The 24,573-nt window shown below is 37.1% G+C and overlaps 3 protein-coding genes across 7 annotated transcripts; 2 read left to right on the forward strand and 1 right to left on the reverse strand.

Moving 5' to 3' along the window:
* The first annotated feature begins 78 nt into the window (after positions 1–78).
* LOC110828760 (EF-hand domain-containing protein 1) lies at positions 79–9,242 on the forward strand. Its single transcript, XM_022061768.2, has 11 exons — positions 79–246; positions 781–917; positions 1,172–1,388; positions 2,022–2,177; positions 2,276–2,439; positions 2,564–2,748; positions 2,864–2,951; positions 3,095–3,209; positions 3,884–4,003; positions 5,061–5,283; positions 6,208–9,242. The coding sequence occupies exons 1-11, from the start codon at positions 199–201 to the stop codon at positions 6,423–6,425; spliced, it is 1,671 nt and encodes a 556-aa protein (XP_021917460.1). The 5' UTR covers positions 79–198; the 3' UTR covers positions 6,426–9,242.
* On the reverse strand, positions 5,961–23,227 carry RIOK1 (RIO kinase 1). 5 transcript variants are annotated; one of them, XM_022061764.2, is made up of 14 exons: positions 23,144–23,227; positions 22,889–23,014; positions 22,078–22,229; positions 21,452–21,620; positions 20,609–20,857; positions 19,563–19,749; positions 18,765–18,883; positions 18,389–18,492; positions 18,075–18,286; positions 17,200–17,397; positions 13,651–16,913; positions 10,329–10,451; positions 8,071–8,460; positions 5,961–6,763 (listed from the first exon to the last, which is right to left on the reverse strand). In XM_022061764.2, exons 2-11 carry the CDS (start codon positions 22,933–22,935, stop codon positions 16,809–16,811), a joined length of 1,542 nt encoding a protein of 513 aa, XP_021917456.1. In that variant the 5' UTR covers positions 22,936–23,014; positions 23,144–23,227; the 3' UTR covers positions 5,961–6,763; positions 8,071–8,460; positions 10,329–10,451; positions 13,651–16,808. The 5 variants fall into 5 exon arrangements, with proteins under 5 accessions (XP_021917456.1, XP_087198844.1, XP_021917457.1 ...); XM_087342718.1 differs by lacking the exon at positions 23,144–23,227 and having other exon boundaries at positions 13,651–13,835; positions 15,321–16,913; positions 22,889–23,137; XM_022061765.2 differs by lacking the exon at positions 23,144–23,227 and adding an exon at positions 23,094–23,112.
* On the forward strand, positions 9,613–16,491 carry LOC110828761 (trypsin-1). The gene is made up of 8 exons (XM_022061769.2): positions 9,613–9,861; positions 11,639–11,731; positions 12,385–12,453; positions 13,667–13,803; positions 14,646–14,737; positions 15,000–15,106; positions 15,405–15,595; positions 16,231–16,491. The coding sequence occupies exons 2-8, from the start codon at positions 11,683–11,685 to the stop codon at positions 16,390–16,392; spliced, it is 807 nt and encodes a 268-aa protein (XP_021917461.1). The 5' UTR covers positions 9,613–9,861; positions 11,639–11,682; the 3' UTR covers positions 16,393–16,491.
* Positions 23,228–24,573: the final 1,346 nt, after the last annotated feature.

The following is a 24,573-nucleotide window of genomic DNA, read 5'->3' on the forward strand; positions in this document are numbered from 1 at the left end:
GAAAATAATTTCCTTTCATTAAACATAAAATATTTTGGAACTCCCTGCTTCTTGTTTGCTAGTACGGAACGTAGTAAATGTTGCTAGGCAACCAAAAATTATTTAGACAACTACTTTCGTATTCTACTGATACACATTGTACTTTTATACTTTCGGAGAACTGAAAAAATATATTTTAAAGAACAAAATACATTCGAAATGGCAGGACTACCTCTGTTGCCCGGTTACTCATTTAGGGACCCGACGGTTAGTTCATACGCTTTATATATACTCACACAACAATCTTCAATGTACCTACTATAATTTTCCGACAGTAATTATACAGTACTGCAGTGTTTCTCCATCGTGGTCTCCTAAGGTTTCCAGAGTTAATTATATTGGAACTTTCGTTTCTTAATACATGCATTCACCCAATTTCCTGTTCTTTAATCTCAGACATTTAAATATCTCTGTTGTGTGCACTTCTATGCCTTGCTTTGTTTAATTTGGGGATGAACCTTTAGGTTCCGTAAGCCATCTAGTTAGTTACAGCATTTAAATCTACATTATGGGAAGTGTTACCCCACATACTAGTTGAATGTTTATGTTTAATTCTATGTATTATAAGCTTTAAGGTGTGGTGACTGGAATTTCTACTCTGAGGTAAACTGCTTCAGGGTGGGTCTGAGTTAATTTCCATTTAAATGGAGGGGGGGGGAAGTTTCTGTGCTCCTGGAAACTAGTCTGAGCAATTTTCTAACATAGCTACTTTGAAATATCTATATACTGTTTGTCTCACAGATCACAAAATTTCATCTACCTCACCAATTTGACCTCAGGAATGGATATCATTATCCATGCCCGGTAAATATTGGCATTGGGAACAGACCACTGGACACTGAAGGCATAGCTCATTTCAGTAGTGCAGACCCAATAAGGTAAGTGCTGACATTCATGTGATGATATTGTGCTCATCACGGCTGAAGATGGAGACTTACATTTCTCTGAAATGCTGGTATCTACCTGCAAATCTACATGGCATCAGAATCCATAACAATATCAGCAATCTCTGTGTTTGTATACATGTTGAACATGTATGAAATGTTGTTTCTTGACTATAAAACTGCATAAGAACACATTAACTGCATGACATAACAGTTTCTAAGCAAGAAGGTTGGAACTCTTCTTGCAGGTTCAATCCATCCCTTACATATGGTCGTGTGAAAGAATATCCAGTTTCGCGGTTTATCCCTCACTTTGCATTATATGACAAGAAATGCCTTGCATTCAGAGCATTCTTCAAACAGTCAGTGTTTGAGTCTCCACTTGAACATGAACGTGTTCGCCATGTGAACATCATTTACTTCCTGGAGGATGACACGATTACTGTCATGGAACCAGAAGTTAAGGTGAGACTTAGTGCAACTATCCATGATATAATTGAGGGGTAGGCAACCTGCAGCCCATAGGCCACAGATGACCCTCACAAATTTATAAGTGACCCATCACAATTTGGGAAAAGCCAATGCAACAATTTTCTTTCATAAAGTAAAATTTGTTATTTTCGTTTCTAAAAATAAGTATATTAGAAGCTTACTGCGAGATCATTAACTCAATTGTATGGAGAAATACTGATATTGTTTTCAAGTGAATACCAACTATAACCTGCATTAAAGAAATACGATTTTACTTACTGTCAGCATTAATAATTTTTTCTGTGGCCCTTGATAAAGATATGAATAACCAATCTGATGTGCAGCAATGTAAAGGTTGCCAACCTCTGATGTTACCTGATTCATAGGTTATGTAGCTTCCCATAAGATGTAATGATGATCATGAACAGTGAGGGCCCTAGAAGGAAATAGTTGTGGTCCATTTGAAGGATTTATCATGAGGAACTGAAAAAACCCATGAAAATCATAGTCATGGCAGTCATTACTTCTGTGAATGCACTCAAGTGATATGTAGAAACACATTAACTCTAACTCCCATGAAGGCGATGCAAATCAATGAAAACTGATAATTCAGTATTATTTGCTCAGAACTCTGGCATAAAACAAGGAAGACTTGTGAGGCGAAACAGAATTCCAAAGACAGCACTTGGAGACTTCTGGCACTGGAAAGATTTCAACATTGGGATTGATGTAGCCATGTATGGGATTGTGTATCACATAGCTGACTGTGACATTTTCACAAAAGTAAGTCTACTGCCTTTTATTCACAAAACTTATGTTCTAACCTAAATTTGAACCAATAACATCCCAAATACATTATGTTGTGACATTTTATTTAACAGGAATACTTGCAGAGCCAAGGCATTGAACTGAATGACCCTGAAGAAATGCCATCAGATCCACACATTTTGGACAGGCAGCTGAAGATCAAGCCACACGGCCATAAGACCAAACTGGCTAATGACAGAATGAGGCAATTCTTAGAATATGATGGGAAGGTATTAAGGTATGTTCGAGCACACAAAACATATCACTTATGTATCATATGTGTGATTATACTGAATAAGTATTCATGGGCAATGGTGGAAGGATGTAGGGTTAACAATCCTTCACCATAAAATGTTCTACAGGTTCTTTGCTGTGTGGGATGATCGTGACTCAGAGTATGGAGAGCTGAGGCCATACATCATACACTACTACTTGGCAGATGACACTGTTGAAATACAAGAGGTTTACAAGAAGAATGAGGGGCGTGATCCATTTCCTCTACTTCTACGTAAAATGAAACTGCCCAGAGAGTGGAAGGACATACCAGGTTCTGCATTAGTTACTAATATTGAAACATATTCATTGGAGTTCTAAACATGAAGACAAAAACAGTTCCCATTGGTGAATCTGGTAATGATCATATTTAATGCCTTAATTTTCAGTTGACCTTCCATCAGCTGAGGAGGCCATAGTTTATTACACACCAAAAGATTTCTTAGTTGGAGAAACTATCTATATTTTAGGAAGGAGGTAATGTAATATGTTTCAAATGCATTAAAGGTTATATTTAGTTGCCCTTGTTTCTCAGATTAAGAATAAAAGAACATGTATTTTTAATTTTCAAATAATCAAGCATAATGCAAACACGAGTACAATCTTGCCACTTATTGTAGGTTCCTCATCTGTGACACAGACTCATTCACAAGGAAGTACTTCAAGGAGGTCTTCAACATAACCCAGAGATATGCCATAGATGTGTCTGAGAAGATACCACCTCCTCCAGCGGCTGTGAGTAAATCTATGTAAACTGGCTACAGAATTGTAAGAAATGTACTTTCATCAAAGCCGAAAGCAAGTCAAGGCAACTAAAGCATCCCACTTAGGTCATAACATGTTAAAGGGCAATAAAATTAACTTACTAACCAACTCCATGGAGCAGTACCCTTCTGGAGAAGCTAATAGTATTCAGTAAGTCAAGAAATAACCTGTTTTTTATGAAACTCTAAGGCTTGTTACCATATTCAAAAGAGCCCACTAGTCCTGAGCCAGATGAATCCAGTTCCAAGCCTCCTACCCTATTTCACCAAGATCTAATTTCATATTACCTTCCCATATAAGTCTAAATTGTTAACATAATTTAATGTAACAGATACAGTTTTCTAAATTCATGTTCTGAATAAAATGTGTCCATTCTGATGTGAATTTCACTGAATGAGCAGAAAGACTTCTGCTGCAATGTTTGGATCATGTGAGTAAAAAAGACCTTTATTTCAACCTTGTGACCAGATGTTGTTTTCCACATACCAAGCAAATACCCAAAATCAGGTTTCTGTTTTTTAAGGTAATTCCTCATCAAAAGAATTCAAAGTTGCACATAGGAATAGATGGTTAAAAATTTTGGATCAATTATGCATTTAAGTAAATTAGGAATAATGGTATGGAAATAAATTGTGTTCTTTCAGCCCGTACCACCTTATCTTGGATTTGGAAGTCCAGAGGATTCAATGCAGTCCTGTCTTACTGTTACTATTCCACAGCCTCCAAAGAAGGACACTGTACGATATGTGGCCAATGTCAGCAAAGTGAGTAACATGGGCAAACAATGCGGTAAAAATGTAACACAGAAGAGGCCAGAAATTACTGGTGAAGTCTTCATATTGACCCATAACAAACAAAAGTTTAAGAAACAAAATTCTGCCCTTCATATGTGAGGCAGAAGTCCCTCACACAATTTCCAAGAACCTGAGTTTCTTTATGATAATACATCGAGTACTTGCAGCTTTTTATGTAAATTTAACGCCCCAGTTCCTGGCCACTTAATGTCACTGTTTGTTCTAAAAATTCTCTACTGACTCATTCTTTCCTATTTTTACTTACACCGGCATGTGTTGCAGAATATCTTCTCGTAACACAAACCCTTTTGGTATTTCCTCTATCTGAAGCACACACATCCCATGGCATGGCTAGTTACTTCTTTTTGCCTTCTACTCCTGCAAGTATTTCCTCATTTATGCTTGTCACAGTCTGCTGAAAAGTTTCCTTTTCCAAGGAATGAGAACAGTTTTACCTTACTGAGAGCTCCAAATAGTTTCTCTATTCCACTGCCAGCAGACATGACAGTAGAACAGAGAAATGCAAACACAATTCAGAGCTGAAGATAGACCTTAAAATGCATAGCAGCAACATCTTTATTCAAAAGGGCAAATACTAATTACAACAGTTATCTGAGTGAGCTAAACTTCAAAAGACTTCAATTGAATAAAAATTTTCTTGGATATTATCCATCGTCTAGTAAATATAAAACGTAAAATGACGTTTCGGAGATGGGACTCTATCTCCGTCTTCAGGTTCCTACACAGTTGGGCCCACTAGATAGAGCTAATCCCTATCTCCGGAGTACTCTTGACTCTTCACCATCGTCAAGAAGTTTTAGATTTGATATTCAAAAGACTTCCCCATCATAATTCTATATGTACTTTGGTGATTATTACAAACAGATTATTAACCCTGTATGATAAAAATATAAAAACTGTGTACAAGAAATACAAATTAAAATACCCTAGTAGGAGATTGTTTAACTTCTAGCCTTAGTATCTGTTGAAGTATAACATACAAAATTTTAAACTTTCTCATCCTCAGTACCTTCGCTATGAGGCCGTCATGGACTGGGTCCATCCCGAAGACAAGGATCGCAAATTTGTATTCAGCTACTCACTGTCAGACTGTTCCATCACCATCAGCGAGATTCCACAAAAGAACTCTGGTTTTATGGAAGGGACATACCTAAGGTCGACCCGTATACCAAAACCAGGCACAAACATGGATGATCCAGAATATTATACCCCGGCTGATCTTTATATTGGTAAGCTCACTACACTGATTTAGAGGGTGGATGATTATCTGGATAAAAAAGACTTACTGACTGATTAAGACCTCAAACACACAAAGCACCAGCGGACATTACAGTCTCTATATCAAGACCTCTCAGGTTCCATCAGGGTATGCTTCATGTAGGCACTCAGGGGTAGAGGAATTATTCTTCTTTATTACACCATCTCCTTTACAGAGGTTGGCAACATATTATGAACAGGATCCTTCCATCCATTTCTCGGACTGGGACCTGTTCATATGTTTTTTATGCAGGTGATACAGAAGTGGTTTGCCATTGCCTTCTTCTGTGTGTATGGAGTCATTGTTAGGATGCCATGGAGAAACTGGGGAAGTCCCGGAGGAAAACTCTGTGTTGCCTAGACCACAGCCTTGCCCAACACAAATTATAAATTTCGGGCACCGCCGGGAATCGAACCCGGAACCCCAGGATTACAAGGCCAGCGTTCTAACCACTAGACCACCGTGGCAGTAAGAGGAAGTATAGCTCCCACTTATTCACAGTCTCGTCACTCGATGGTGAGTGGTCAGTGTCGGTGCTTTACTCCGGGGAAAGGATCCCGCTACCCATTGCTCAGAAAGCTGGCATTTTGGTGACAAAATTCAAATATTTTGTGAATAATGCTGATTTCATTAAGGGTAACACAAACACACTATGTGAATTTCTATATTTTCCAAACTATTATACAAAATTATTACATATTACAAAAGAAAAGCTATGGAACTATAACAAGATTGACTGACATGTAAACTTTATAGCAGAACACAAATTGGTGGTGGTTTTATGGAATTTAAACATGCATGCAGCAGAGCACAGCAAAGAAATGTGCTTACATTATTCATCAAGCACCACAGAAACTCGCACTGACAATTTACTGTCATTCCATGATTTTTGCAGGAGCGTTGGTTGTTGTGTTCACACAACGTTTCATTATAACCGGGGCTGACCTGTTTGTATACCACTACATGGAAACTAATCCTGAAATGTTCCCACAAAATGTCATTGACAACATATGCAACTACATGATACAAATGGGTCACCTCAAAGAAGACGCTACAAACCACAGAAAAACATTAGGGGAAGAGGAGGAATGCAAGAAAAATTTTGTCTGCTAGATACTTGTATATAGCTTAAATGAAAACACCATAATCTAATATGCAACTTTTCAGACTGTATTCAGTAGTCATTTTAGCAAAGTGTGTACCTTACACGGGAATTTGCATATTCACATACTTATTGATTCAGTTACATATTCTAAACAAAATAGAAGTTCCACTCTGGATGTAGACCTGTTTTGTGAAGCGACTGAACTGAAAATATTATGAAAGTAATACAGCATCAAATATCATGCTGGTGTGTTGCTATCCTGATATAATATCACCATCTTGAAACATCATCACTTTTGCAACGAGTAACCAACATATTTGTCACTGCTTATGTATCAAAACTGGCTCTGAAACAAAAGAAAATAATAACACTGATTATATTAGGGATAGATCAAGATCTGAAAAGTATAACCCATACTGGAGAACACATAGTTTATGCGCACATTCTTGCACCTTCGCACCCTAAATGCACGTGCACAATATTTGTTGAGACAGCATTCATTACCATGTGTATTATCCCATAACAGAATGTAGCTCTACTAGTCAAATATTTTTATTACTGCCTGCAATTGGAAATATGTCACCAAGTGTTACTTATATTTTCAGAATATGCTGCTGTTATTTTTTTGGCAGAACTAATTAAAAACATATTCTGGAAAAGCTAAATTTGTCAGATATATTCTCAAAGTTTCACATCATCACCATGTTTGTAATTGTTAACTTGCAAATATTATTTTATGTGCAATTTAAGTGTACGTTTTTGATCTGTCTTCATACAAAACTTCACATGCCTATTTCCAAAGGTTATTATACTCAAACTGAAAGCCAAAGGAAATGTATTGTACTTATACCTTCTACAGAAGAAATACCTTTAAAAAAGTTGCCTAAATGTAGACAAGTTTCTATTTTTAATGTGTACATAAGTGGATAATTTTATGAAGATGCATAGGAAGACCTTTAAAAAGATGGAAAATTTTTGCTTTTTAATTTCCATAACTGACCAATTAGGCTTCTTCTGGGAATGATGATGTCACAATATCCTCACATAACACAGAGGTGGATGATATTAGGGGTCTGCAGTGGCTGCGCGGTCTGAGGCGTTGGCCTTGTGCCGCTTGGTCACTGGGACCGTGGGTTCGAATCCCACTCAAGCCATGGATGTTTGTCCGCGTTCTGTGTTGTGCTGTCCTGTGTACAGGTAGAGGCCTTGCGACGGGCCGATCCCTTGCCCAAGGAGTTCTATCGAATGTCTATAGGTCAAGCCAATGAAAGGTTGGGACCCGCAGTGCTCAGGCACTTGAAAAACGGGTCGTTCCCAGGATGATATTAAGAGCTGGAAAACTCTCTCACAACCCTATTCAGACACACTATAAACCCAGATTTTACCCTGTTTCACAAAAAATACATTATTTTATGTCAAGACAAATAACTGAGAAACTGAAGTCAACATGTTACAGAAGAAAACTGCCCCCAAAAGTTGTACAATCTATCATAGCATTAAGTTATTACTTAACTACCTAACACACGATAAAGAAACAAGAATGAAACAAAGTATTTTGAGCACTAAAGCAAAGACGAATCATTTACGTATAAGCACTTTTACACAACCAACATGAAGTGGAAACATCTTACAAATAAGAATAAGATCACATACCTTTGTTTTTGTGGTAGTAGCTTTAACTACAATCTTCTTTGACATGGTTGTAGATTCCACTGTCATTCCAGGTTTTGGTGCGGTTGCAGTTCTTGGTTTTGAAGGCCTTGCAGCTTTTATTGCAGGTGGAGGTTTTTGAAAATTTGCATTTTTAATAAAAGATGGAGGCTTTGGGGTTGGATTAACTTTTGCTGTATTTGGAGGCTTTCGATTGGCTTTTACTGCAGGCTTTGTAGTCACTGGAGTATTTACTGTAGCAACGGTCTTTGTTATGGTCGTAGTTTTTACCATAACTGTAGCTGTCGTTGACTTGGCAGATTTCATTGTAAATGTCTTTGCTGTTCGGGCTATAATGCGTTCTAGATGAAGGCTTCAGTGTAATCTGGAATTCTGTTAAAAAAGAGATAAGGTAACTTCACTGTGAAAATCCTTTTAATGCTTAATTTTAACCTCACCTGGGACATCCACATTCAGAACAGCATCACACCAATAACCTCTTAGTAGGAACATAACATCTGATCACCTAACAATTCTTCCCTCTTAGCTGCTGGTATGACTGATTCTGATAGCATCAAAAAGCCTGTCTCTAGGCAAAAGAACTGCAAAACATAAAATGAGTATAGGAAGGGAAGGGGACATTGGAAGAGAGCAAACACATAATGCAAGGACGGGGCAGTGACGGATGATAAGAAAAAAGACAAGGGCAGAGGTGGTGGTATGTCTCATACGTTAAGCACATGACGCTGTGTAATCTTGTAGGCAGTTACCAACATTTCACGGGGAATTTCCTCTTCCGTCTTTTGAAGGTCGCTAAATGGCGTCATAACCCACATGGCCACAATCCAAATGTCATTACTGGGCCGCAAAGGCCACGTCAGCCCCAAGTACACAGTACAATTAACGTAAAATAACTCCGAGCTTGAGAAATGACAAAATAAGAGTGGTGTGGAAGATGGAAAGACCAAGACGGCAAAGACGCGTTTTAATGAGGTTTTTTTTTCTTTTAACGTTGAATAACGTTTATAAAATCACGGTACACTCGACGGAAACTGTATAATGTAAGGTAACGCTGGTGTGTAAGTTCTTCAAACGCCAATAACTCGAAACCTATGTAATATAGAGCATATAAACCTATATGTAAATTAAAGAGCAAATAAAGGGCTTTTTCTACATGATGTTTACTTTATTCTATAAAGCATATTTCACACACTGTTGAAATAATTACCCAAAACATGTAATAACTATACCCTCGTTCCTTAATTTCAACCGCTTGTCACGTCTAAAGCATAAGAGTTAGATCTGGACATATTGCGAGTGAAATACGTAAATAAACACGAGCTTTTCAAATTTGCAAACAGATTTCAGCTAACACTTACGGTTTAGGAGTTCTGGAATATGTGTTGAGTACAGGACGCAACACACAGATAAGCTGTCGGTGGATGACGTCACGTATAGATAAGATGTAAAGTTATACATTAATGTGTAAATAAAATTTTATTGCAGTAGAAATACACTACAGTTAAACGTTATTCAACGTTAACAAGGGAACCGTGGTTCCACTGTCAATTTTTTGTAACCGTCAGCGTAGCTCAGAGATTTTGCCGTCCGCTGTACATTTGGCTCAAAATAACCTCTGCAGTTGATAAGTCATTAAATCCATTGTCTTTGGTCTTTTAAACCGTGGTGGTGCACTAACACAGTTGATCAAGATCTCACTACAACAACACAAGATTTCCTTTAATGTGTCGTGGCGTGTGGACTGAGAAACACATGATATTGACCTCAAGGCTGGTAGATACGCCATTACTTTTTCTTCAGGAAGTCAGATATAATTTTATACGCGTTATTTGGACATCAGTGACTAACACTGCCATATTCTCGATCTCACACTACGAATACAAAACGTAGCGGACGTGTTTACATACAATGCAATCTATCATAATGTTCAGAATCGGTCATTAAATTTTACGGAGCTTGTAAATAATGTAAACACGGCATCACTAACATGATAAACAGATTAGGTCTGGGAAAGAAGTGATTAAGACACAATGCTATGCTCAACTTGGTGATCAACAATTACAGCACTTAAAACTGATACTCGAAAGATAACAAAGAAGTTTGACAAAAGATCAGTTCGGTGCAACGATTGACTGGTTAATTAATTTAGAAGTTCACTGAATTACAAAGATCATATCATAATACAAAATTCAATTCTACTGAAATTATTTCGCACACATGATTCAATTAGGGAAACTTACATTGTGCGTTTCCTTCGCTAGTCCTTTCACTGCAACCAGTGTAACTGCTGTGTTCAATAAAATCCTGCTGATCTAGCGGAAACTCTCAAGGACGCGTACGGCAAAGTAATTCCCAGCACAAGCCTGCAGGCGTAATAGCATAACACTACAGAACTATTTTTCTGTGGAAGAAGTTCACTAAAAGTATAACAGGCCATTAGGTCGCCCGTGTAACACGCAAAAGTTTTCTTCCTTAAATAGCTCCCCACACTTGTGGATCGACTTTGTCGTGAAATTAAGTTTTGTTCATTCTTCCGTACAAATCACACACACACACAAGCATTCAAAACGGGGATTTACAAAGATAATAAATTAACCAGTAATATTCCCAATATACTATCAGGAAAGATGAAGTGGACAGGGCTTGCTACAGGCATGGGGAGATGAGAAATACAAATTTTGGTTTAAGAGCCTGATGGGAAGAGAGAACTTCAAAGACCGAGGTGTTGAAAAGGGCATAATATTAAAACGTATCTCAAAGAATTACGTCGCCGGAGGGGGGGGGGGGGGGGACAAGTAGATTCATCTGGTTTCGGATAGATGCCAGGCAGGCTCTTTGGTATGCTGCAATGAACATTTGGATCCCATAAATTGTGTGAAAGTCTTCACTGCCTAAATGGCTATCAGCTTCTCTAGAATGACTCTGATCAACTGAGGTGGTTAAATTAGTCACTACAAAAATGAACACAATTAATTTGCATATTTTTGAACCACATACTCTTGCTACAAAGTCAATGAGTCACCCCTGCCACAGTGACAAATTCATATCTACAACCACCCAAATTACTTTTCTGTTAATCATGCAACAGAAGAATGCATTGAAGATTAAATAAATAAACAGACTCAGCTGAAAGCAAAGTTGTCGTCAGCAAATAAAATTATATTTATCTGACATTTGTTATTAATATCTGCAATATCAAATCTTTTCTCAGACAATCATTGTTAAGATTAATTTTAAAGTACTTAAATTATCCAGCTCTGATCATCTCAGATGTCTATCTTGTGCAAAAGCTGATTATGTTGGCATAACCTTGAAAAATCACTTTATGTGATAATTCTTAGTTACTTACATGATTTCAGTTTAAATTATGAAGCAAATGTAAAAATCTTATCAATCTTCAAACTTATCTGCATAAATACTTTTTGAAATACAGTCTAGGACATTTTTTGTTCTGAGATAAAATAAGACATAAAAGTTATGCATAATGCACCTTCAATTTATATGCTGCTTACCTACAAGTTATCATTCCATATCACATGATATTTATAAGGTATATAAAGAAATGTGCCATGATGTCAAGTAGAAGATCTCAGAATGCTGAAGAACATCACATTGCTGCTTGCAATAATTTCCTGTAGTGTGGGTAAGTATTTTTCTTAATTTGTAATCATAGATGTGGGCTGATCACAACAGACCCACAAGACCACATGAAGCTTTGTAAATGCAGGGAATATTAGGATATCATTTGGGTATGGATTCCACATTAAGCTTCAGGTGTCCTAACCTAAATAGTTTTGGAGGTAAATGGAAACCTATCCTGATGTTTCTCCCTCAGCAATGTATTTCTTGATCCTTGCCAGGCAGGAAGAAGTCAAAAAGGACAACATAATTTTCAGACCAATGAAGATAAACTGAACATCTCTGATAATTTTAGTACATATTTGGGCTGACAGTTTATTGTAAAAAGCTTTTATATGACCCTATTTTGCAAAATTAACTGTAAGTGTCAAGCGATGAATACATCAGATAAAATTAAAAATGAACAGAGTTTACTCTGTAAATGTAAAATAGAATACAGAGAAAAGTGGTTAACCTATCTTGAAGGAATGGCCCTAAAAACTTTCTGTAAAATGCAAGAGATCGAGGAAGACCATTCAAAAGATAACCTTGATGCAGGAACAGAACTGAGCCAAACATTACTACTTACAAACAGTAGAAAGTGAGAGGAAAAGTTAAATATGGGTTGAAGCTGACCTCAACTAAATTACTTAAACTAAGACCACATTTTAATTACAGGAGTGCAGCCCACCCTCAGACTAGGGAGACCAGTAGGTCGAATTGTAGGAGGCCATGATGCCAGAAAAGGTATGTTAAAGTTAAATGTGTAATAAAATAATTGTATTAACTTCAGATACTACTATAAGCATGGCTGTAACATCAGCCAATATTAATGGAAGATGCAAATTAATATGTAAGGGAAATGTAGTGGCAAAACATTCCCTAAAATTTTTTAAGGTATGTCTAACCTCTCAAAAATCAGAAAAGTGTTGGAACTCCCTAATAATGAAAACGATAATCCAATAAGACAGTGGAGTGGTTCATGACAAGACATTCAGAGGAACTAAAATATGCCACCGAGAAGAAGAATATTTGCAAATGCTTTGCTTGAAACAGGGAAAGTTCAAAACAATTTTATAACTGTTTCATTACATTCAATCATTCAAGAATTTAGTTTAGCTCCTGTAGTATAAATACACTGCGAGAGGTAATGTAAGTATGTAAAATGCGAGCTCAGTGGGAAATTTTAGTGTAATAAAAGCAAGTATTAAAAATAATGATGTTAATTAATCAGATCAACTTAAAATAGCACAAATTGAAAGAAACACAAACCTTCACAACTCAAACCAAAGTTGTAGTTGAGTGGTTAGCACTTCTGCTTTGTATTCAAGAAGTTCTGGGTTCAAATCTCAGCCTGTTTACTGGGTATTCCATGGTATTTGTGTCTCTTCAGGAAAATTCCAGTTTATCAAATCTAAAACTTCTTGACGATGGTGAAGAGTCAATTGAATAAAAATTTACTTGGATATTATCCATCGTCTAGTAAATATAAAACGTAAAACGACGTTTCGGAGAAATTTTTTTTATAATACTATTGTATTTTGACTAATACACGATCCATACTTAACTTTCATACAAAAGAGTCTTTTGATGTTCAAAGGAAGGCTGCTGAGAAAAATATTTACATTTAAAGGGAAGGAGGTAACTGCATAATGAAGTGCTTCATAATTTGTACTCTTCACCAGATGTTATTAGGAATATCAAATCGACAAGGATGAGATTGATGGGGCATATGACATGTATGAGAGAAGTGCAAGGGTTTTAGTCAGACACCCCAAAGGGAAGAGACCACATGGACTTAGGATATGGACCAGTGGGAGGCTCTTAATGGTAATGAATGTTTGGGTTCCAGAAAAAGTGGTGTGTTTGTTTACTAGCTGAGCAACTATTACCTTATCATGAATTACTCTGCTCCATGGAGACAGTTGTTTAAAAAAAAAGTACCTTGTGGGTCCTGCAGGTGAGTTCCCATACCAGATCTCTCTGCAGCAAGTCGTACTGATCATCCTCCGGCAGCACATCTGTGGTGGTTCCATTATCAGTCCGTCCTGGGTGGTAACAGCTGGTCACTGTATTCCTGAATATGGAACACTTGAGGTATGTATCCAAACACAAGGATCAGTGGCATCCTGGTGTTCAGAGCAGTGGTGTCAACATTAATATTCAAAACTTTACTTGTATGCTACCTTACTTTAACTTGAGTCACTGTGTGGACATATAAGTAGATACCAACATTTCAGAGAAACATATCATCTCCATCTTACAACCCACAAGACCAACACTGACATCTTCTCTATTATGAGAACAACAAATCGTACAGATATAATCCTGGTTCATTGTGGTACCTGACATAAAAGACAGATCTACAACTTCATTTCAAATAATTTTCCATACAGTGAATATTTAATGAAATACAAGGAAACGTAAACTTTGTGCAGCGTAATATCACACCCTACTTCCTTAAAATTCACTTCAATATTATTCATCTGACATTCACTTATCGCAGATACAAATCTGTACTGACAAACCCAATTGCTATGCAGAGTCAAAAACTGTTCTTAATTGTACATTGGCAATACTGGACAATTCTTCTAATCATAATGAGATCTATATTATCTTTCATAAAAGTATTTTTATAACAAACCATCTTAGAAAGAATTATATAATCTGACTTAATCTTCTTGCAAATTAGAATTAAAACTATATATTTGCCCGACAGTTTTTCTCAAATATCAAATGCCATGAAACATATTTTGTGGGTTAGGGTATGAAACATGAAAGATTTAAATGTATGAATTCATTACATGATCATTACATTGAATTTTCTTACTCAAAATTATAAGGGATGTTCAAAGTTACATATTTTTGGTGCTGTATGAGACAGAAAATCTGACATGTTTTGACGTGTGACAGATCATTTAGAGATCCCTCTTCTGCAGGTGGTTGCTGGTGAACACAATCTGAACTCCAACGAAGGCACTGAACAGACAGTGCGTGTTTCTCAGGCAATTGTTCACCCAAGATTTGAAGGGTGAGTATTCAATAACTAGTCAGAATATGGCTCACAATTCTTTCAGTCAATCAAATCAGCTCCTAAATATTAGTGTATAGAATTCAAAATGGATGGTGTATATAGTTCTTCCGAGAACAAAGACTTTGTTCTAGACAAATCCATCATGATTAATACCAGTGGTTAGAAATACTTACTGGAGAAAAATAAAAAAATGGGGATAATTTATGAGAATAACGACAGTCTTGTTAATGTTACAATAAGATAAATGATTTTGTTTCAGAGATGTGGCTCCTTATGACATAGCTTTGGTGAAGCTGCAATCTCCACTGGTATTTGATGAACATGTTCAACCAATTTCACTCCCTGTTCCTGATTCAATTCCATCGGGTAAGAATCTGACCACAGCAGTGTTTGACAATAGCCTAGCTGTGATCACTCCGGCCTCCCAAAAAATACTTAAAGTTTGTTATAAGACTGAATATTTAAATAGAAAGTGCCCATTTGCTTCACTGTGATTATGTCTCTTCCCTTTAAAGATGCGAATTTGTTGCCTTATTAATAAAAATATTATTATGACACTCTTTGTGAACAGACCACTCACCTGTATGTGTTGCAAGGCACCTAGGACAGGGACACCCCTACAGTCCCAAATTCTGCCACTGTCAATGCTTCTGATTTGTTGCAGGTAATTCCATACTCTCTGGATGGGGTAGCATCAGTACTACCAATAACCCAAGTATGCCAGCCAATCTGCAGACGGCAGATCTGCCTATTATTGATTACGACACTTGTTTGGAGACTTACGGAAGTGACTCCCCCTTGGATCCCAGCAATGTCTGCACTGGGCCTCTTAGTGGAGGCTTTTCAGCTTGCTCTGTAAGTACAAGAGCCATTCGTTGTGTCAGACTTCACAAACTGATAACTCATTATTTCAATTTGCAGTTCAATTCTTATTTTCTTACCTTCTTACAAGACGTGTTCTCGACCGATTCTTACGTTATTTAATATTACTTCAACTGTCAACATTATATCACATATGAGCAACACATGATAATGAATTGTGAAAAGGTATTTGGAGGTGACAAGTCATGGCATCTTTCAAGAACAGACCGACAAAGCCACAAGAACTTGTCATGAGAGCAGGTTAAGTGGGGCAAAATTCAAATAGGATACCACCCAAGTACAAGTCTATAACCTAACCACTATAACACCACGCTCTTTGGCATACAGAATTAGGTTTTGTTTACCATCATCTTTCATTTATCCCATTTTGCTTCCTAAGCCACTTCCAGTTTATGTGGAGTTGTCCGACAACCAAGCCTCTGTACTCCCACAGCTACTCCTCCTCTCTGTGTGACATCTTTCGTGAGTTGTTTCCACTTTGATCCATTTCCCTCTTGGATGTTTTTCTTTTACTTCCATTTTTAGAACTTTCTTTGGGATTCTCACTTTGTTCATTCTTAAGAATATTACATCGCTTATCCCACGTATTCTTCCAATGTGTCTTTCAGGGCGATTCCGGTGGCCCACTGGTCAAAGAACAACCTGACGGAAGCCGAGAATTGATTGGTATTGTATCGTGGGGTGTAATCCCTTGTGGCCAAAGCAATGCACCTTCTGTCTACACTCGTGTGTCTGCTTATATTGACTGGATAAATGACAATGCCCAATAATTGCAATTCCTCAGAACAAAACATGTACAAGTCATAAATATATTCATAAATGAAATCTGTAACTGAAATAGAATAATAAGTATTGTTTTGTTTTGTTTAGTGGTCATAGTATCATTCAACTCACTATGACAAAATTAGTATGTATAAAATTCAAAAATGCATTACATGACATTCACTTACTTCCTTTCATCCTGTCTGCAAATTTTAGTCCTTTATGAACATTTTAATGCAGAACAGACTGTACACCAAAGTGGCTACCTGCAGAGGTTCATGTAACTACACAAAAGCATACATAAGAACGGGAATAACTCACATCACGAGAAAACAAGTATTAGAACGGACCAGAAGCAATTTAAATATGTTGGATGTGCACGTTTTATACAAGTGGATGCTTTATTTAACCATTTACATTTCATTCATTTCTTTTTCTGCTGTAACTTCTCTTTCCTTTTCTTGACATGCTTTTTAATTTTAGTCTTCCTCTTCTCTGCTTTCTGTTCTTTCACAGTTTTCTTCCGCAACTGTAAAATAACATCCGTTATGTTGGCACATGTCATACATCTACAAAAATCAGTACATTTAAACTTTGTAAAATAAAATAAATTTCAGGAGAAAATAGTTGGAATCTACAACTACAGAGAGATGATGTTATGAAAGCACCGCAATGAACTGAACACAAATCACGAGAAATACTGTAACCAGCACGTATCTTAACCTTGGTTTCAGTTTTTCAGCTGTTCACATATGCTTTCCGGAAGGATGAGATTCATATCTCTAATACAAGAACCTTATGATCCACAAACCAACCTTTTTACTCTCTAGAGATTCATCTCTTGGTCGGGAACTGTTAACAAAATTGCTACATGATTCAGAGTTGTCGCTACTGCTGCTACTACTTTCACCGTCATCCTGCACAGTGTCTTGTGGCTGCAGCCCAGTTACTGTCTGATACACAAGGTCACCTCCCGACTGAGCTCTCTCAATGTCTCGTTCAGCGTCCACCACCTGAAACCAGAGAGTTCTGTCATGGTAGAGCACAGATTAAGCCGCAACACAGAAGACAAGGCTGGACATTGCTACACAAGAAGATTTTGATTACCCCACAAAGTGCTCACATTTTACAAGTAAAAACGCCAAGTCCATATAAAACACAGTTTCCGTCATTAATAAATACTGTGACGTAGGTTGGTTCTTACCCCCTTTATTGCCAACCCTTGCTGTTTGGAGTCTGCTAACTTGAATATTATCCTACAAAAACTTTTCACACGCCCAACACTTCGCTGTCTTGCTGCCGCTGTGCCCTCCGGCTCACACACAACTCTGTAGTTCGCATTCGGCCGCGTCCAGGAATGCGACTTTGTTTATAATCCCCCTCCCAAGATGTTGAAAGATCCAGACCAGGCAGACTGGAAGTCAGGCGGCCCCTCCCCTGCAGCGCGAGTCCACCGCACTCATGGCGACACGTCACAATACTTTTTCCTACACTTGTCCCTTTAAGGAACTGAAATGTTTTGATGGTAACTACATTAAAAGCGCATTCTAATCGGCCATAAATTTTTGTTAACAGCAAGAAAATTTACAATATCTAACAAGTGTGTCAAATGACAATTCTGACATTTTCTTCCTCACCACTGCAAGAACCTCATATCCTGATATTTATATTCATAAAATATCTTATTTACTTCCGTCAGTCTCCTGGGAATGAAAGATTTCTTGAAGACTTCCTCATCAATCTGTTCCTGTGCTGTCACTTCTTCTAGCATTCGAGCAGCTGCCCTTTCGGACATCTTGTCCAAGTAGGCATCCCTATTGCTGTCTGTGATTGTAGGGTCGGTAATGAAGTCAAACAGTTCTTTCACTGTCATTGTGGCTACGTCTTTCTTCCTGAAGAACTCTGAAAAGTAACGATACATAAACTTACCTTCCTTGTAAATAAAGACAACAGTTTCTTAGAATGAAACATGAATGCTCTGCCCCTTCTCTGACTCTTACATACCTGAGATGTTGGTGCAGTCTTTCCTGAGAAATTCAAGTGCATGAGGATGATCATGCTCCACAGCTTGTGCAAAATCTATCGCAAACAGCTGCCCGCTGTGGTACCTGCAACACCGCAAAATTCAAAGGATTAGCAGCTAAGCCAACAAAATAGTAGTAATTAGTAACTTGGTGGCAGGAGAGCAGCCATAAATTGTTTATAATTTAATTATGTATCAACTGAAACGTACTACAAAAATTAAGTAATAGGTAAATTTAGAAACTAAAACAGCCGAGTGCTTCAGCACGCTTCTCTATTTCCACATTCAATCTGGTTGACAACCACAAATAATTTTTACAAAGCAAGGAATCAAAATATCAGCACAAGATCCACTTACAACATGTTGAACTCACTGAGGTCAGCATGCACTAATCTACAAGAATTGTAGAGGCGCCACATAATGGTGACACAGTCCCGATACAGCAGGCGTGCCCTTGACTCCGACAGATCCACATCCTGAATTAAAAAAAAACTGACAGTGTAATATGCAATTGCAGTAATACTGGGAATGACCTGTTTTTCAAGTGCCTGAGCACTGCGGGACCCAACTTTTTTCATTGGCTTGATCTATAGACATTTGGTAGGACTCCTTGGGCAAGTGATCTATTGTATTTTTAATAAGATTTGTAATTCTGTCATTATTTCAAAATATCTTGTTCTTTCACGGTCAAAAAGGTGAAAAGTACTTCAGCTTATATCAGAGGTCTGTTCTGTATTTACCGCCTACGCCACGCTCCCATATGACATAACTGGTCTAGCATACGAACAAGGTAATATGCCACCACTTCTATGTAGTGAATATTAATACCATATTTATCCCACTATAAAATTTATTTGTCAACTTCTATTTTTGTTTAAAGATTGGGTAAACTGTGCACTATGTACCATGCCATGAACATGTATACAGGACTGAAGATAAAGCTTCATGTAGCAGTCAGAAGTGAAATATCAGTTTCAAACTCCAGTAACTTTATCTCTCGTAAAATAATGTCAGTTTATATGCGGCCAGATGTGGAAACGGAAAGAAAAAAAAAAACCCACAAATTTATCTTACATTTGTAACCAAAGAAATGTGCCTCCCCACTGTGTGTTCATGTTGTGCAATCTGAGGGGAAAAAAAAACACTTGCCATTACCTTAAGTTTTGGAGCAGGCCAGCCATCCTTTCCAATAAATCCCATGAGCAGCACATGTCCACGTAACAGGATAGGTGTTGGTACAGGCAGACCTTCAGAGTGCATTCGCACGAGATTTCGCATCTCCTTTTCCGCCCACGTACGCACCATCTTGCGAGGGTTGTGGCGACAGTAACCATGCCGAAACCTAAGAAAACATGTTAATGACAAGCAAAACCATAAAACTTGCCAGGCTTGTAAAGCTATCATCATCCAGTTCACCCATCTCCTGAAACTTAACATAAAATAAAATCTTGCCTACCATCAGACAAAATATTAACGTCATCTTTAAATATTAGAAGAAAAAATTGACAGTGGATCCTCGGTTCCGGAGAATCTGACGTAAATACGCAAATGCAGCAGTAGCGTGAAGTGTGATGCGCCTTTATTTTTATAAATAAATGTTTGTAGAACCTAAACCATTTGTGATATGTAAAATCTGAGAACAGAAATGGAAAGCTCACGAGGTAATACGTATTTCGTACGCAATATGTCCAGATCCATTTAAAATTGTACACAATGGTTCATTAAAATTACAATAAACGTATAAACAATTATAATTACAATAAAATACATTACAGATTCTTAAAGGTCCTTATTTACTGATCATTTTACATATAAGTTACACTACCCTTACTCTTACCATTCCTGAGGAATGAACGTTTAAAAGTGACTCGTCGCTGGATTTTACACATCTTCGTTACGCTGTTTTTGCCGAATGACCCTAACGTATAGACGTATTTACGTCAAAAAAACTTAGAAGTAATTCTGTTACTACAAATTATTGTTATAGATTTCTGCTTCTCAGTTTGCAACATAAACTCATCTAAAGCTTTTCTACTTAGATAACATGTAATAGCAAGAAAAGCAGCTTCCGTTAGAGATTTGAAATTCTCATAATGAAGATACAGACTGTGGTCTGGGTTGTGACAATGCATGGCATTCAAAAGTACATGACAACACAATAGACCACCATCAACAAGGTTCCTTTTGACTGAGTAACCAACCTGAACTCCCCAGACACATATTTGTCCCTGTCTTTGAACACGAGGATCGAAGTCTTGTAAATTTTGATGGCCACATCCTCATCTGCCTTGCCAGTTGCATGGTAAACATTTGCCTCCTTGCCTGTGGAGATACATCCGTTTATTGCAGTGATAGTCCCTCGGTTAAGCAGCTTGAACAAGATCATGCGAGTTCTTGGGTCCATCACCTGTTCAGCTGTTGCCCTGTCATGTTTGTCTTTGGTTTGAATCCTGTAAACAGAAGAAAAACCTACATCCATTAAAATCTTCAATGAATAAACCATTACAAATCTGCAAATAGTAAGCCAGAATGACTACAACAGCACATTAAAAAATTATTTATTTAATGTATTCAAATATTTTTTGAAGCTACATTAACTGCAGATATGAATAAAGAAACTGAATTAGGAGGTATGTTTGAGGAAATGGTTACTACCTATTCCAAGCAGAATCTCAGCATTTATTGGGTAAAACAGAGAAAACAACATAAGCATCAACCACAATTTGGGTTTTAAAAAAGGAAAACTATGGATTAAGTTCAAGAAATTATAACTACTTATGATAAAAGTCAATAACATTCTAAGTCAAGGCAGGTTATGTATGTTGGAATTGTCAATGTTATGTGCAACTCCAAGGAGCAGAGTCCTCCTTGAAAATCTGACAGTCGCTCAGCTGGTCAAGAAATTTCCCACCTACTCTGGAACCCAAAATTTCATTACCATTTTCAGCAATTTTAAATGGAACAGAATTCAAAGATACATGAACTGACCACTGTAAAAATTATTCCACAAGATTAAACTAGTCATATACTGGTTACAGGTGTACCTTTTAGCCTCAAACTTTCGACTGCTTTCTATCAGCATGTTCGCTGCATGGTTTGGCAATGTTGGACCCTCATATTTTTCTACATTTATCTTGTTAATGAAGCGTTTCAACTGTTTCTCTTGGGGCTGGTAGCTGTTGTTCACAGAAACACCATACTCCTTGGCACCTCCTATGTAATCACATAACATTAATGTAAAAATTCAATTCTATCACCACAACTATGCATGCAGTGACACTTTCCTACATTAATCAAATTATCATTTTGATTTCAAGGAGGTAAATATTTTGTCTAGTGTGATGCAGCAAAATCCCTGCATTAATGTATATTGTTAAATTACATTTCAGTGCACATCAACAAATAATTGTCTCCTTTCGCTATGACATTCAACTTCGTTCTTTTTGCTTTTTGAATGTTAGGTACCAATGTGAAAGTTCATATATGGGTAAAGAGGTGCTTAGGTACAATGAATGATAGGTTATGATAGGGTTATGGTGGGAGGACTGGAAGCTTTACAATTTCAATGCCTATGATGAGTAATGCTACAAGAAACACTACAGGAGTTTCCAAGTAAACAACAAGCCCACATCTGCCCCCTAATCTGTTATCATTTTCAAAACGTACAAACCTGACTTCATAGCCCATGCACTGAAGTTATCTTCAAAATCATCACCACAGTCACTTGAGAATTCATCATCTTCCTGCTCTATAGAGAGATCTGCAATATCATTCAGCAAGTTTGCCCTCAGCACAGGCTTTCCTCTAGTGGTAGGCATTACACTACCAAAATAAATAAATTATTCAATATATCAATTACATGTCCAGTATGGCTGTTAGGTTGACAGTATTGAAACACAAACAGGCCATTCATTTGGTATACCTTCACAACATGCTGATCAGTTTCATTTGGTAAATTACAATATCATAAAAATTGCAATAGTCAGTAGGTGAAGAAATTTCAATTCCTTTGTGGAACCTGGAGGATAAATACCATGTTCACAGGAGTTTACAACTAGACCTTTAGCTGAGACAGTGTGTAACGTCTTATTAATCCAAAACACAACTTCGTACAAACGCTTCAAACACTGGCTACGCCAAAGAAAGTGACAATGTAACCATACCCATTCAATTCAATTCTAAAGGGTTCTAACGATGGTGGATTACACTTAAAATTATTCTTTGTCTGGACCTTTTCCATCGTTCTTGTTTAAAATAAGAAATCACGACGCTTCGAAAACGGAGACTAGCTATAACTGACGGACCCAAGTTAGTAGGTGCCTTTCGCCTGAAGACGGAAACAGAGCAAGTTTCCGAAGTGCTGTGGTTCCATCTTTTCAACAAGGGCAATGGAAAAGATCCAGTACAAGAATGATTTAAAGTGATACCCATTCAAGTTTGCTTTCATGCTAAGTGAATCATATCTTAGCAGAGCTACATACGTAAGATCATCTGCTTCGTCGAACTGGCCTTCTTCTACATCCTCCATAATGAAATACGCCTACTCTTCTCCTTTGCACGGTTCAATGTCATCACACTCGTTCCTTGGTTGCACAATCTTCAGACACCTAGGAAAAATTATGGAAACGGAAACAACCTGCTTTAGAAAAACAATGGGTCACAGAATTAAAACACGTGCAAACTAACCTACACAGACGACAACACAACTGTGCAAATCAATCACAGAATTTACGAACATCCACAGAATAACCCTAAAATCCTGCTATAGAATAACAATGGGTCACGGAATTACAACACGTGCAAACTAACGCACACAGATAACAAACCAACTGTGCAAATCATCACAGAATATACGAACATCCACAGATTAAACCTTAAATCCAAAGTAATATTAACCAATTGATGTTGGTAATGGACAGGTGTTATTTTGTTGTTAAAACTGAATTTTTAAAATAATTTTGTATTAAAAATTTAACCGAGATTGTTTGGCTGTCTATACACTGCCTGCCCCACTCATCACAACAAGCAAGAAATCATTAAATTAATATTCATTGCCAGGGCCAAATATTTTTTTGTCTAAAGGGGGACTAAATTGCAAAATCACAAATTAACAGATGAAAGAAATTATAAATTCATGTTGAAAAACAAAGAATAAATGGAAAGGCCTCTCTGTGGTTCCCCTGAGCTAGGCAAACTTGATAAAAGCACTGAACATTGCCTGCTGTGCAGTTAGGCCATGTTAGACAATGTATAAAACAATGTTTCACCAGGCATATTAATTCAAAACGTAGAAACTTGGAAATGGAGCAACCTGCAGTTAATTGGCAAATCTAAGCACTGTTCCTTCAACCTACCTATAAGAAATTGTTTATATGACTGACTTATCATTCTACTGAAGAGACTTCATTCAGGTGGTCATATTTGATACAAAAATTGCCAATTCACATAATCATTTGCTGGTCATTGAATTTAGAAATACCTTTCCCTCTGTATCTGTCCAACAGTCAAGTGATATGTTAGTCATAACACACTTGGGAACAACATATCAATACTTCATTAGCTGCATAAAATACCAATAATTTTCAAATCAAAGAAGCAAATGTTAAAGTAAGACATCTTACCTGTGACAATGGCAAATCTAATATAATGTAATCCAAAGTCAAGTACAAAAGCAAACTTCAGTTGTGAATACAAGTACTAAATGCCAACCTGAAAATTCAAAGATCCCTAACATATCAATCTTCACAGTTTAAAAAAATCTGCACATGCTCATTAAAGTTTTATCCATATAATTTTCAAAATGTCACACTAAACAAATATTACATGCAGTTTTTATGTTGACATAACATCCAAATAAGTTGCAGAGATACAAAAGACTAATTTTTTCCCCAGAATTATTATAAAATACTTAATAATCTAAATTCTCATATACATATGCCTTATTTTGATATTACATAAATACCTAATGTAGTTTAATTAAATGTGGTGGCCGGAAGGCAATTTGCATTCTAGCACAACTCACACAAGTCAATAACAAAAGTAAACTTATAAAGCAGAATGAACCAGCATCGTGCACATGTAGAACTAAAGTTACACCACAGAAATTTCTCATTATGATTTTTATGTGAGTTTATGTTGATATAACAATTACAATGAATATTAAGAC

This window comes from Zootermopsis nevadensis, unplaced genomic scaffold (genome assembly GCF_977971745.1).
Source record: "Zootermopsis nevadensis isolate Lab colony 2312 unplaced genomic scaffold, Znev_1.0 Znev_ptg000004l, whole genome shotgun sequence".
In the NCBI taxonomy this organism is placed as follows: Eukaryota; Metazoa; Arthropoda; class Insecta; order Blattodea; family Termopsidae; genus Zootermopsis; species Zootermopsis nevadensis.